The sequence below is a fragment of the Rhinopithecus roxellana genome, chromosome 5 (assembly GCF_007565055.1).
Source record: "Rhinopithecus roxellana isolate Shanxi Qingling chromosome 5, ASM756505v1, whole genome shotgun sequence".
Taxonomy (NCBI): Eukaryota; Metazoa; Chordata; class Mammalia; order Primates; family Cercopithecidae; genus Rhinopithecus; species Rhinopithecus roxellana.
Window position 1 is genome coordinate 103,637,388 of NC_044553.1, and position 15,167 is coordinate 103,652,554.

The 15,167-nt window shown below is 36.3% G+C and overlaps 1 protein-coding gene across 6 annotated transcripts in view; it reads left to right on the forward strand.

The window, feature by feature from the left end:
* RALGAPA1 (Ral GTPase activating protein catalytic alpha subunit 1) overlaps positions 1–15,167 on the forward strand; it is a 311,458-nt gene that overhangs the window by 227,303 nt on the left and 68,988 nt on the right. For all 6 annotated transcript variants that reach the window (XM_030930785.1, XM_030930789.1, XM_030930788.1 and 3 more), the window contains exon 35: positions 11,099–11,222. In XM_030930785.1, coding sequence (XP_030786645.1) covers positions 11,099–11,222 — 124 coding nt within the window. The remainder of the gene's footprint in view (positions 1–11,098; positions 11,223–15,167) is intronic.

Here is a 15,167-nt window from a genome sequence, read left to right on the forward strand (position 1 = left end):
AGCTTAAACATCACTTTATATGGAAAGCTTTACGTTAATCTACTCCTACGCTTCACCTTCCTTCCCAGACTATGTTTGAATCTCCTTCCATATGCTTTCACAGAACCCTGTAACATGTCCCTGTCAAAGCATTTATCATATTGCATAGTTATTATTATCATTATTGTTTAGCTATTCTTATTCTTTCCAAGATGATTATAAGAACTCTCTAAGTAGTCTGTGGGTTCTCAATTATGATTTTTCTCCATAACAGTTTATCTTGGTACTAGATGGTCAAGTCCTTGGGAACAGGAATCATACCGCTTTTTCTGTCTTGCTTACCTCAGAACAATATAGCTCCTACCTCTACTGCTATATTGAAACTGTCTTTCTGAAGGTTAGTATCCTGACCATCAAGTCTAAAGTTCTTTTAGTCCTCACCAACCTCATTCATTTACCTAATTAAATTTAAATTTAACTTCATAGGTGTGTGTGGTGTTTAGATTTACAAAAGAACTGATAGGAAAGTAGAGTTTCCATATATTCTCCATTCCCCCTGTACAGTTTCCCCTATTATTTACATCTTACGTTAGTATCTGAAGTCCAAACTTTACATTAGGGTTCATTCTTTGTATTGGTTTTGATAAATGTGTACTGACATGTATCTACCATTAGAGTATCACACAGAATAGTTTCACTGCTCTAAAAATCTATTGTATATTAAATCCCCTAAATATCTAATACTGTTATCTATTCTGTCTTTAAAATTCTCTCAATCATTTTAAAGTCCTCTCCCCCAACTTCTATGACACTAAAATTACTCAGTTCAACTCCTAATTCTCTGATTATTTCAGGTCTTCACTGGTTCATTTTCTGTTTCTTACCTTCAAAACATAGGTATCTCTCTCATTTTTCTTTTACCTGCCTCTCTACTATCATTTCTAGGTCACATTTCTTTTCAAAATGGGATCTTCCTCCTGATGGTCATATTTATGTTTAGAAGTACCCTTTGAGAGTTACCCAAATTTGACCATTTCCTTTCCCTTGCCTTAAGTTTTCATAATCATGATGTCCATTCTTCTTCTTATCTCTCAATTATGTCTCTTCTTGCCTTTACTGCTCCCAACTCATTGATTCATGTCCTTATGCCTTCTTTCCAAGACAGTTTTAACAACTGTCTAAGTACTCTGTGGGATCTCATCTCCTGACTCTTCCCCGTCTAGACAATCTGGACCACTGACATAATCTTTCTAACGTAAAAATTTGTTCATGAGAACACTCCTTAGTGACTCCCTAATAATGCCTGACCAGACCCTTCAGTCTAGAGCTCAATCCATACCAGCCATCTTGGCTATTCAGTTTCTTTAAATTACCTTTTTTATTTCTTGGCTCCTGCTAAACTGCCTCCATTCTCATACATACCTTGGATGAATTGTGGTATGAATACACACCTCAATTCTTATACAAACCTCCATTCTCATACATACCTTGAAGGGGAGACATTGCCTTGAGGCAGCATAAATTTTTTTATACACTAAATTAAATGAATGTGGGGCATTTATTTGTTTGCTTTTTAAAAATAATTTTAAAGAAAACTACATTTTTTAATACAATGAGCTCAAGTAAAAATTCATTCTAATTATATGACAGTAAGACAGCTTTTGAGCTTTCTTAAACCAGGAAACCTGGAAACAAACCTGATTACTTGTCTAGGGAGGAAGAAAATGAAAGATTACTTTGTTAGCAGACTTACCTCACTAGACCATTTATAGATTCTTTATTTTCTTTGCCTAGACTAATTGTTTCCTATTCCTTGTGGTTGAACCACCAGAGTTTTAAATTTCAAATCACAAAATGATATGTATTATTATTTTATTGCAAAGTATATACAGGGATTTAGAAATGCTTAAAACTTGACAGATGTCACTTTGAGTTTCCAGTAGTGAGCTAATAATATTTTGCCAGTACTATACGTATTCTTATAGAACATTTGTAGTTGCAAGTTCACTAATTTTAATTATTTTTTCTAATACATTTGCCTCATTATTCACTATTGTGGCGCATATTAATCTAATGACAATATAACAAACATTTTAGCAGCCATAGTTAGTAAGTAGAAAAATAAGAAGGAATAGTGAAAGATTAATTGACATAAAGGGCAGGTGAACTCTGCTTCTCTTTTATTGCATTTTAAAGATTCATTTTTCTGTTTTTTTCCTATATGGCACATATACTTCTCTCAGCTTTTAAATTTATATAGTATTAGATGAAGATTTCTATCCAGCTCTTCCCAATTTTATAAATTATTATTTATAAGCTCTAATTGATAGCCCTTTACCTAAAAAAGCAAAAACACTGAGAAGTTTTTTTCTTTCACAATTAGAATTTACACATAATAGATTATGCTTTCAAATTAAAATTTTAATAGTTTGAGACATAATTTACATACAATACAATTAATTCATTTAAAATGTACATATTTTTAGTATATTCACGGGGTTGTACAACTATCACCCCAATCTAATTTTTAGGTTATTTTACTTCCTCTGAAAAGAAACCTGGTATCCATTACCAGCCTTTCTTTCCTCCTATCCCTAGATAACACATATCTACTTTCTGTCTCTATAAATGTGCCTATTCTGGACACTTCATATAAATGGAATCAAATAATATATGGGTTTTTGTGGCAGCTTTTCTTACTTAGCATGATGATTTCAAAGTTCATTCATGATGCAGCATGTTTCTACTTTATTTCTTTTTATTACCAGAAACCATTTCATTATATTGATAAATATCTGTTTATCCATTCATCAGTTGATGGACATTTCAGTTGGTTTCACTTTTGGGCTAATACGAATAATGCTGCTGTGAACATTCATGTTCAGTTTTTTGTGTGGACATGTTTTGAATATATACCTAGGAGTAGAATTGCTGGATGATATGATAACTCTCTGTTTCACCATTGGAGGAACTGCAAACTGTTTTACACACCAGCTGTACCATTTTACATTCCCACCAGTGATGTATGAGTGTTACATGCTCTCTGTGCCCTAGCCTATACTTGTTACTGTCATTCTTTTTTATTATACTCATCTTAGTGGATATGAAGTGGTATCTTGTGAGTTTGTCGGACTTTTTTAGTATTGTTTTTTCCTGTACAGCTTTGATCAGCCTAAAATATCTCATGATTTTTATTTGCATTTCCCTAATGACTTATCATGAGTATTTTTCATTGCTATGATAATTGGCTATGTATATGTTGTTTGAAAAAATGTCTATTTAAATGTGTACTGGGTTGAATAGTATTCTCTCAGAATTTCATGTCCACCCTGAAACTCAGAGTTCAATTTGGAAGTAGTGTTTTCAGAATTATGATGAGGTCACACTGTACTAGATTTGGCCCTAAATCTGATTACTTGTGTCCTTATAAGAAAGCCATGTGAAGAAACACTTCTGCATACAGAGGAAAGATGCCTTTGTAAAGATAGAGGCAGAAACTGTAGTCATAGAGCCACAAGCCAAGGAATGCTGAAGAATTGTCAGCAACAACTGGAATCTTAGAAGAGGCAAGGAAGGATGCTCCCTTACAACCTTTAGAAGGAGCATGGCCCTGTGCCTTGATTTCTGACTTTTAGCATGCAGCACTATGAGAGGATAAATATTTTTTGTTGAGAGCAACTTAGTTTGCATAATTTGTTACAGAAACCCTAGGAAAATAATACAAACGTCTTTGCCTATTTTTAAAATTGGGTTATGTGAGCAGACGTGGAGGCTCACACCTGTAATCCCAGCACTTTGGGAGGCCAAGGCAGGCAGATCACATGAGGTCAGGAGTTCAAGACCAGCCTGGCCAACATAGTGAAACCTCATCTCTACTAAAAATACAAAAATTAGCCAAGTATGGTGGTGCACACCTGTAATCCCTGTTACGCAGGAGGCTGAGACACAAGAATCACTTGAACCCAAGAGGCAGAGGCTGCAGTGAGCCGACATTATGCTGCTGCACTCCAGCCTAGATGACAGAGGGAGACTCCATCTCAAAAAAAAAAAAAGTGAATAAAATAAAAAATAAAATAGAATTGGGCTTTTACTATTGACTTTAAAGTTCTTTGCGTGTGTGTTCTAGATACAAGTTCTTTATCAGATATATGATTTGCAATTTTTTTCTCATTCTGTAAATTGTCATTTCACTTTCATGATGGTATCATTCATAGCACAAAAAATTTAATTTTGATAAAGTTCAGTTTGCCTATTTTTCTTTTGTCACTTGTGCTTTTTGTGTTGTATTTAAGAAGACCTTGTCTAGGCCAGGCGCGGTGGCTCATGCCTGTAATCCCAGCACTTTGGGAGGCCAAGGCGGGCGGATCACGAGGTCAGGAGATCGAGACCATCCTGGCTAACATGGTGAAACCCCGTCTCTACTAAAAATTCAAAAAAATAGCTAGGCGTGATGCTGGGTGCCTGTAGTCCCAGCCACTTAGGAGGCTGAGGCAGGAGAATGGCTTGAACCTGAGAGGCAGAGCTTGCAGTGAGCCAGGATTGCACCACTACACTCCAGCCTGGGCGACAGAGTGAGACTCCGTCTCAAAAAAAAAAAAAGAAGACCTTGCCCAATGTAAGATCCTTTGGGGTTTTTTTTTTTGTTTTTTTTTTTTATGAGTTTTATCGTTTTAGCCCTTATATTTTTTATTTATGAGTCATTTGATTCAATTTTTTATATGGTGTAAGAATCTGACTTCATTTTTTTTTTTTTTTTTAAACAGAGTCTCATTCTGTCACCCAGGCTGGAGTACGGTGGTGCAGTCACAGCTCACTGCAGCCTCAACCTCCTGGGCTCAAGTGATCTTCCTGCGTCAGCCTCCCAGGTAGCTGGGACTGCAGGCGCATGCCACCATGCCTGGCCAATTTTTAAATTTTTGTAGAGATGAGGTCTCATTTTGTTGCCTAGGCTGGTCTTGAGCTCCTGTGCTCTAGCAATCTTCCTAACAGCCTCCCAGAGTGCTGGGATTACAGGTGTGAGCCATTGTGCTTGGCCCCAACTTCATTCTTTTTCATGTAGATACCTAGTTGTCCCAGTATCATTTGTTGAAAACACTATTCATTGAAATGTCTTGATACCATTATCAAAAAGCTATTAACTATAAATATGAGTTATTTCTGATAACATGATTCTGTTCCACTGATTTTTGTCTCATCTTGCATCAGTACTATGAGTGCTTTGATGACTTTTGTAGCAAGTTTTGAAATCAAGAAGTATGAGTTCTCCAATTCCATTCTTTTTCAAGATTGTTTTGGCCATTTTGGGGCTATTACATTTCCCTGTGAATTTTAGGATGAGCTTGTCAATTTCAGAGGGTTTTTTTTTTCCTTTTTTCTCTTTTTATTTTTAGTGGGGATAGAGTCTCACTCTTTTGCCCAGCCTGGAGTGCAATGGCATGATCAGAGCTCACTGCAGCCTGGAATTCCTGGGTTCAAGTGATCCTCCCACCTCACCTCATTCTCCCCAGTAGCGAGGACTACAGGCATGTGCCACCATGCCCGGCCAATTTTTTTTTTTTTTAGAGATGGGGTCTCACTGTGTTGCCCGGGCTGGGTGTTTTTCTTTTTTCTTTTTCTTTTTTTTTTTTTCTTTTTTGAGTTGGAGTCTCTCTCTGTTGCCAGGCTGGAGTGCAGTGGCACGATCTCAGGGCTCACTGCATCCTCCACCTCCTGGGTTCAAGCGATTCTCCTGCCTCAGCCTCCCGAGTAGCTGGGACTACAGGTACACACAACCACACCCAGCTAATTTTTGTATTTTTAGTAGAGATGAGGTTTCACCATGTTGGCCAGGATGGTCTCGCCCTCTTGATCTCTTGACCTCATGATCCACCTGCCTTGGTCTCCCTAAGTGCTGGGATTACAGGTGTGAGCCACCATGCCTGGCCCCAGGCTGGTCTTAAACTCCTGGCCTCAAGCAGTCCTCCTGCCTCAGCCTCACAAAGTGTTGGGATTACAGGCATGAGCGACCACACTCAGGCAAACTTGCCAATTTCTATTATCAAAGGCAGCTGGGATTTTGATAGGGATTACATTAAATCTGTAGATCAGTTTGGGGGATGCTATCATCTTAACAATATTAAGTGTTTAGGCCCATGAACATGAGTGTTTTTAAATGTAGATCTTTAATTTCTTTCAACAGTGTTTTATAATTTTCAAAATATAAGTTTTGCACTTCACAGTAAATTTATACCCAAGTATTACTCTTTTTGGTGCTATTATAAAAGGATTTTTAAAATTTTGTTTTTTGTTTTTGGATTGTTTATTGCTAGTGTATAGAACTTCAGTTTTTGTATATTTGATCTTATATCTTGCAGCCTTGCTGAACTTGCTTATTAGCTCTAATAGCCTTTTTAGCAGATTCCTTAGGATTTTCTATATAAAAAAATCACCTCATGTGCAAGTCAGATATTTTTACTTCTTCCTTTCTAGTCAAATTATTAATTCAAGGTCTTCATTTGTTATAGGTCTGTTCGGGTATTCTGTTTCTTTTTAAGGTTGGTTTTAGAAATTGTGTCTTTCGGCCAGATGCCAAATCTGTAATCCCAGCACTTTAGGAGGCTGAGGCGGTGGATCACGAGGTCAGGAGATGATAACCAGCCTGGCTAACATGGTGAAACCCCATCTCTACTAAAAATACAACAAATTAGCCTTGTGTGGTGGCGGGCGCCTGTAGTCCCAGCTACTTGGGAGGCTGAGGCAGGAGAATGGCGTGAACCCAGGAAGCGGAGCTTTCAGTGAGCAGAGATCGCACCACTGCACTCCAGCCTGGGCGACAGAGCGAGACTCCATCTCAAAAAAAAAAAGAAATTGTGTCTTTCTTGGAATTTGTTCATTTTATGTAATTTAATTTGTTGACATACGAAGGCTTATAGCATTTCCTTATAATATTTTTTATTCCTGTAAAATATTTAGTGGTGTCCCTTCTTTCTTTCCTGATAGTCATTTTGAGTCTTTTTTTATTGCTCAGTCTAGCTAAAGATGGCTAATTTTGTTGATCATCTTAAAGAGCCAACTTTTGGATTCATTGATTTTTTTCTCTATTGTTTTTCTCTTCTATTTTATTTATTTCCACTGTAGTCTTTATTATTTTCTTTTCTTTCTTCTGCTTGCTTTGAATTTAGTTGCGGTTTTTTTTGGTTTTTTTGGGGGGGTTTTTTGTTTTGTTTTGTTTTGCTTTTGAGACAGGGTCTCACTGTGTCACCCAGGCTGGAGTGCAGTGGCACAGTCATGGCTCACTGCAGCCTGGAACTCCCAGGCTCAAGTGATCCTCCCATCTTAGCCTCCCCAAGTAACTGGGACCACTGGTGTGTACCATCACACACAGCTGGTTTTTTTCTTTTTGTAGAGATGGGGTCTCACTGTATTGCCTAGGGTGGTCTCGAACTTCTGGGCTCAAGCAGTTTTTCTACCTTGGGCTCCGCAAGTACTAGGATTACAGGTATGAATCACTGTGCCAGTTTTGTAAGGTGGAAGGTTTGGTTATTGGTGTGAAATCTTTTTTAAAACTTTTTTTTCTTTCATTCTCAAAGGAGGTGAATGAAATCCTTTTTAGTAGAGGCATTTAGATCTGTAAATTTCCCAATGAGCACTGCTTTACTTATAGGCCACATTTTCATTCATTCTCTCTTTTTATTTTCATTTTTTATTTTCATTCATCTCTTAAGTATTTTCTCATTTCCCTTGAGATTTATTCTTTGACCCACTGGTAATTTAGGAATGTATTGTTACATTTTCACACATTTGTGAATTACCCAAATTTTCTTTCATTGATTTCTACTTTCATTCCATTGTGGATAAAAAATATACCTTGCATGATTTCAAATCGTTTAAATTTATCAAGGCTTGTTTTATGGTCTGTCCTGGAAGTTGTTTCACATATGCTTGAGAAGAATGTGTTTTTTGCTACTGTAAGATAGAGTAGTCTGTAGATGTCAGGTAGGTCTGGTTGTCATATTATTGTTCAAGTCTTCTGTTTCCTTGTTGATATTTTCTAGTTGTTCTGTCCATTATTGAAAGTGGGATATTAAAATCTTCAACTATTATTGAGGAAATGTCTGTTTCTGCCTTCAGTTCTGTCTTTGTTTTGCATCATGTATTTTGGGGCTCTGTTTTTGGGTGCATATATGTTTGTAATTTTCACCTTTTCCTGTTAGATTGACCTTGTATCATTATGAAATATCTGTATCTCTAACATTTTTTGTTTTAAAGTCTTATTTTAGTATAGCCATTGTAGCTCTTTTGGTTTCTATTTTATGGTACTTGTTTCCATTCCTTTGACTTCAACTTTGTCTGTGTCTTTGAATCCAAAAATATATTGTTGGTTGTTGTTTGCTTGTTCATTTGTTTATTTTCTAGCAACTTGGTCTCTCCACAATAATTAGCCTCTGATCTCCCTGCTCAGATTTTTTAAAAATTGTTTTTCTTTTAGCCTGGCTAATGAGGGGTCTTCCCTGGGTTATCACATAATTATTGGTCAAAATTTGTGCTTAGTCCTCCTTACCAGTTTGATTTTTTTTCCCCCTTATCATTTGATTTTTATCATTTACTGTTGGATGTATGTGACTTGGAGACTGCTATCACAGTTGAGGGTGTGTTTGTTTTTTTGTCCCACATTCACCAGGAGACTAATAGCTTGAAGGTTCACTCCTGATTACTCCGAAGAGGGTACAGCCTTGGGTATGCACACAGTCTTCCAGACTGCAAGGAATGACTGGATGTTATTTTTAAGTCTTAGCCTCCCAGGAGTCAACCCTGAGTTCAGGTTATTCAGTGCCAGTGAGGATTTACCTTGTTTTGATAAGTCTCTGTGTGACTTGGGGAATGCTTTCATGTCTGTCCATCCTACATCTTACTCTAATTGTTCCTTATTGGGTGCAGCCTAGTGCATGTGCATAGGGTTTTTGACCTCCAAAATTGACTGTGATTCCACAAAGGGTCCTTCTTGGCTGTCTCATTTCCTGATTCTATTAAAGTTCTAGCTGTTTTGCTTGTCATAGGGCTGCCAGCTTCTCTTAATTGCTTTCCTCCAAGCTCTGTTGCAAATAATGTCAGCCCTTTCAGGCAGAACTGCTACAGAGTTCTTCGTCCTTATAACCTACTTTTCACCCTGGGCAAAACCTATCTCTCACTACACCTGACCTGGGGTCATGGATCAGCTTTTCCTGGAGTGACAGGGTCACTCTACAAGTCAGCACCTGGGAGGAGTTGGCAGTCCCTGGTCTTAGCTCGCTCTCCTGGCAGAATCTCTACCCTGTGAGCAAGCTAGAATGGAGAAGATTGAGACCCTCAACGTTTTGCTTCCGGAGCTTCTGCCCTAAGAGAGGGAGGGAAGGAGAGGAGACCTGGTTCTTTCAACCACACCTATCTAAAATAGATCTTCTCTAACATGGGGCTGGAGAAGGATGAGAAATGCCTCTAGTAACCTTTGTCTTCCATGGGGAAACCATAGCTCCAGATTGGAAGCTGGAGAGAGAGGGAACCTCTGTCTTCTAGGCCTGAGTAGGATGCCCAGGGCAAAACTTCTGCAACATTGAGCTGAGGGAGTGGGGCAAGGAAACAAGTTGTAATTCATATAGCAAAAGCTCTGTGTTGTTACTGAGATTTACTGAGTTTTCTTGAATGAATGTTTCCATGTTTGCTCTATGACTTTAGGACAGTATACAGGGACTTTAAATAATGTTTAAATTTTTTCAACAGATAAGCTGTGTTTTGCTTGGGAGAGAGGCTGTGTAGATCCTTATTCTGCAGATTTGGAAGTCTTCCCAACCCCACATCATATTTTACTGCTTACACTAGCATATCCTGATGACACATCTGACACACTGAAAGTCTGCCTATGTGCTCATCACCTAAAGTAAAATATTCCATTATTGAAAGCAGCTGAAACATCTTTCTTGCTGATATTGAACCCACTATCATGATTTGGTAACTTGCTCCAGATGTGTGGGAAAATTTGGTTGTCATACTCAATTTTTTAAAGAACTTTAATTCTTATTTACTTGTTGTTGTTGTTGTTGTTGTTGCAGGGTTTGTTTTTTTTTTTAATTCCTACATGATATAGTAGTGAAAACTTTACTAATGGTCTTAAAGTTTTTTAACCCAAGCTTTGTTAAATCAACCTAAAGTAAATGTAGCATGACTTAGCTTGGAAAGCCAAATTGCAAAGCTAAATTTCAAACAAGAAATGTGCTTTTATGAACACTTTTAATTTTAGAGAGAACTAAAAATAAAATGTCTAAGAACTTGGCTGTTACTCCATACAGTTTTATATTTGTAAACAAACTGCATAACTATACTTTCATCAACGTTGGACCACATATACGACAGTAGTCCCATAAGATTTGAATACATTGTTTTTGCTGCACCCTTTTTGTTTATGTGTATTTATATACACAAATACTTAACAATATGTTACAATTGCCTACAGTATTCCTACAGTAACATGTTGTACAGATTTGTAGCTTAGTAACAATAGGCTATACCTGATAGCCAAGGTTGTGTAGTAGTCTGTACCATCTAGGTTTATGTGAGTACATCTATAATGTTCACACACAATAACAGAATTGCCTAAAGACACATTTCTCAGAATGTATCCCTGTTGTTAAGCAACACTTAACTGTGGGTGTTTCTTCTACATTGTAAGTACTTTGAAGGATTGGGTCCTTTCTCACTCATCTCTGTACTCCTACCTAGTTCTAAAATGTAGTCCCTTCAACCAGCGATTCGGCTACATTGCAAAACAGACAATTCTTGAGATGCTTTATGTATGCACACCTATGTGTTCTTCCTGATGCTCTTTCTCTTCATTTGTCGAATCTTTCTTACCTTCATCTAACTCAATTTTATCTTCTCCTTTAAGTTTCTGTTTCTGAAGTCAAAAATGATCATGCCTGTCTTTGATTCCAATGGCAATTTTGTAGTAATGTTTTACTTACATTGCATTTATATCTCCTGTAGACTATAAGATCTAATCCTTTTTAATCTTTTTATTGCTACATACTTTGTACATAGAACTTAATTGTTGGATGAATGAGTAGATAAAATGGTGATTAAATCAGTGGTGTAATCTTTTGTTTTATAGCCGAGAGACACACAAGATTGCAGTATTTTATGTTGCTGAAGGACAAGAAGACAAACACTCCATTCTCACCAATACAGGAGGAAGTCAAGCATATGAAGATTTTGTAGCTGGTCTTGGTTGGGAGGTATTATTTTTAAATTATACGAAATATTTATATTTGGAAGCATAAGGTTTTCTTTCTTTTTTTTTTCCTAGCTTATTATAGAAGTATTATTTTAGGAGATACAACAGCTTAGTAACAATAGGCTATACCTGATAGCCAAGGTTGTGTAGTAGTCTGTACCATCTAGGTTTATGTGAGTACATCTATAATGTTCACACACAATAACAGAGATGTTTGTTATTATAACAAACAACTAGTTTGTTATTGTTTCTGCCTTCCATTTTGTCTGCACATACAGCAGCAGTTAGGACTTTGAAAGGAAAGGTGTTGACTATTTTATGAGACAGTATATTGTGAAAGAGTACTAAACTCATAGGTTTATAAGATCTGGATTTTCCTTACAGCTGTGACCACTGGACTGGTGGTCTTCAAACTAGGACCTTATGGCTACACAAAGGCTTTCCAGGAATATGTGGGTATACATAGTTTTGAGGAAACTAGCTTCCAGATCCTCAAGTTTACCAAAACTAATGCCAGAAAACCCTTCTGCAGTCTCTTGTCTCTCATTTACTTTGTAAAAGAAAGGCATACTACTCACCCACCCCAAATCGTACAGTGTCCCAGAGGGTTTTAGCACCAACAAAATAGACAGTTCTAGTGGGTATACTTTTAGGAGAAAGTCCCTGCCAGCAAAACAAGAAATTTTGAAAGGTGTTATACTTTATGTCATTCAAGAAACCAACCCATGTCAAGATTCCTGTACCAAATCTGTCTATCTTAAAATTATAACTCAGAAGGTAGGTATTTGTCATAAGGATTTGGATGAATATGTTTATTTGAATTGAAAAATGAAGTATCAGACATGTTCTAACAGAAAGTAAATCTGATGTGGCTGATTGACTTGTGATCAATATAATACCAGACACTTTACATATATTGAATCAGCCAAATCTGTAGCTCCAAGATTTTGATGAAAATATATTTAAAGCACATATATTTATTATATAGTACACTGGAAATTGTATCCTTGGCTACCATTTAAATTTTTATGAAAAATTTTATTATAGTTTTCAATTTAATAGTTTCCCAAAATTGCTGGGGAGAGTATATGAGCAAAATTGTTAAAGAGCACTGCATTAGACTATAAGCTTGTAGAGGGCAGGCACTTTCATCTCAGTGATTTTTTTTTTTTTTTTGAATTCCCAGTGTCTTTCACAGTGTCTGATATGTAAGCCTTTAGTGTTTTATATATATTTTTATGGCTAATCTAACCTTTTTTTAATGATTTTTTTCTTTGGGATACATAGCTTATTTATAAATGTGTAGTTTAATTTCAAAATATGTGAGTTTTTTCTAGATATCGTTATTGATACTTAATTCTATCCCATTGTGATTATAGAATATACTCTGTAAGATTTCAGTATTTTGAAATATAATGTATCTCAGTATAGGTACCCTATTCCCTTGAAAAGAATGTGTATATTCTGTAGTTATTGAGTGTAATGAACTAGGTATGTCAGTTAGGTTGAGGTGGTTGTTGGTAGTATTTAGATCAGTATGTTTTTACTGACTTCATTTCTTTTAAAAATTTTTATTGCTACATAATAATTGTACATATTTATGTGGAACATATAATTTTGATAAGTGCATACAATGTGTAGTGATCAGTTCAGGATATTTAGGATACCCATCACTTCAAACATTTATCATTTGTGTTGGAAACATTTCAAATCTCCTCTTCTAACTATTTTGAAATAAACAACATTTTGTTGTTAACTATAGTCATGCTAATGTGCTATTGAACTGTAGGACTTATTCCTTCTATCTCACTATATGTTTTGTCTTCGTTAGCCAGCCTATCTTCATCTCCACACCACAACCACCACCTTCACCAGCCTCTGGTAACTGTCATTCTATTTGTTACCTCCATGAGATCAACTTTTTTAGCTCCCACATCTGAGTGAGAACGTGTAATGTTTGTCTTTCTGTGTCTGGTTTATTTGTCTTAACATAATGACCTCCAATTCCATCCATGCTTCTGCAAATGATAGGATTCTATTCCTTTTTATGACTGAATAGTATTGCATTGTGATACATACCACATTTTCTTTATTCAGTCATCTGTTGATGGATATTTAGGTTGTTTCCATATCTTGGCTGTTGTGAGTAAAGCTGCAATAAATATGGCAGTGCAGGTATCCCTTTGATACACTGATTTCCTTTTTTTTGAATAAATACCCAGTAGTGGGATTTATGGATCATATTAACCTGCTGTTTTACCTTAAGTGAGTTAGTTAAGCTCTGTATGCCTCTTTACTTATTTGTCAAAGGTAATATACTTTTTTACCCAACAGAGGTGATGTGAAGTTCAATTGAGCTTATATATGTGAAAATGCTTTGAAAAGTACAAAAAAAAAAACCCTAAGTAGATTTTCTGTTAAAATGTAAAATACCATAAAAGTATTAGTAAAAGTAAGGGAGACATGAAAAAGAACAAGTTAGGAATATTTACACTTCTTGATTTCAAAACTTAATACAGAGCAATGCTAATCAAGGTAGTGTGGATAGATCCTGGGGCAGAACTTAGGAAAAAAAAAAAAAGAAGATAGTGTAGTACTGCTGGTACAAGGATAGACATATAGATCAATGGAATAGAATTGAGAGTCCAGAAATAAACCCCATATTTGTGGTCAGCCGTTTTTGACAAGGGTGCCACAACCATCCAATGGAGAAAGAATAGTCTTTTCAACAAATGGTGCTGAGACTATGAGCCATATGCAAAGAATGAAGCCAGACTCTTACCCCGTACCATGTACAAAAATTAACTCCAAATGGATCACAGACCTAAATGTAAGACCTAGAATTTTAAAACTTTAGAAGAAAATACAGGAGTAAATCCTCGTGATCTTGGATTTTGCAAAGGATTTTTAGATAAGACACAAAGCATGAGCAACAAAGACAGAACCAGATAATTGTACTTTATTAAAATTAAAATTTTTGTGCTTCAAGGTGAAGTCTGATAAGAGACTAGTATCTAGAATATACAAACAAGTTATACAAATCAATGATTAGAAGATACCCAACTAAAAAATGGTCAAAGGACCTAAATAGACATTTCTCCAGAAAAGATATATAAATGACCAATAAGCACATGAAAAGATGCTCAACATCCTTTGCTGTTGGGGAAATGCAAATCAAAACCATAGTAGGTATCACTTCACACCCATTAAGATAACTACAATCAGAAAGTCAGGTAATAACAACTGTTGGCTAGGATTAGGAGCAATCTGAACGCTCATACACGGCTAGTAGGTATGTAAAATGTGTAAACACTGTGGAAAACATTCTGGCAGTTCATCAAACAGTTAAATGTAGAGTTGCCATATGACCAAACAGTTCTACCCCCGAAGTATATACCCAAGGGAAATGAAAGCATATGTCCATGCAAAAGGCTGGCCATGAATGTTCGTGGCAGCATTATTTACTCTAGCAAAATGGTAGAAACAACCCAGATGTCCATCAGTGGATGAATGGCTGAACTGTGGTGTATCCAATAAAAGGGAATATTATTCAGTCATAAAACAGAACAAAGTGATTATGTGCTACAGCATGAATGTACCTTGAAAACATTGTGCTAAATGAAAGAAACCAATCATCAAGATCACATATTAATGGTTCCTTTATATGTAATATCCACAATAGGTATATCTATAGAGACAGAAAGTAGGTTAATGGTTGCTTTGGGCTGGTTAGGGGCATGAGAGAGGAGGGGGGTGACAACTAAAAGATACGGGGTTTCTTTGGGAAGTGATGAAAATGTTCTATAATTGACTGTAGTGATGATTGCACTTAACTGTGAATATCCTGAAATCCATTAAATTGTACAGAGGAGATTTCCACTTCTGGGAAAGTCAAATAGATATACTTTCTATATTCTTCCTACTGAGTACAATAAGCATAAGACAT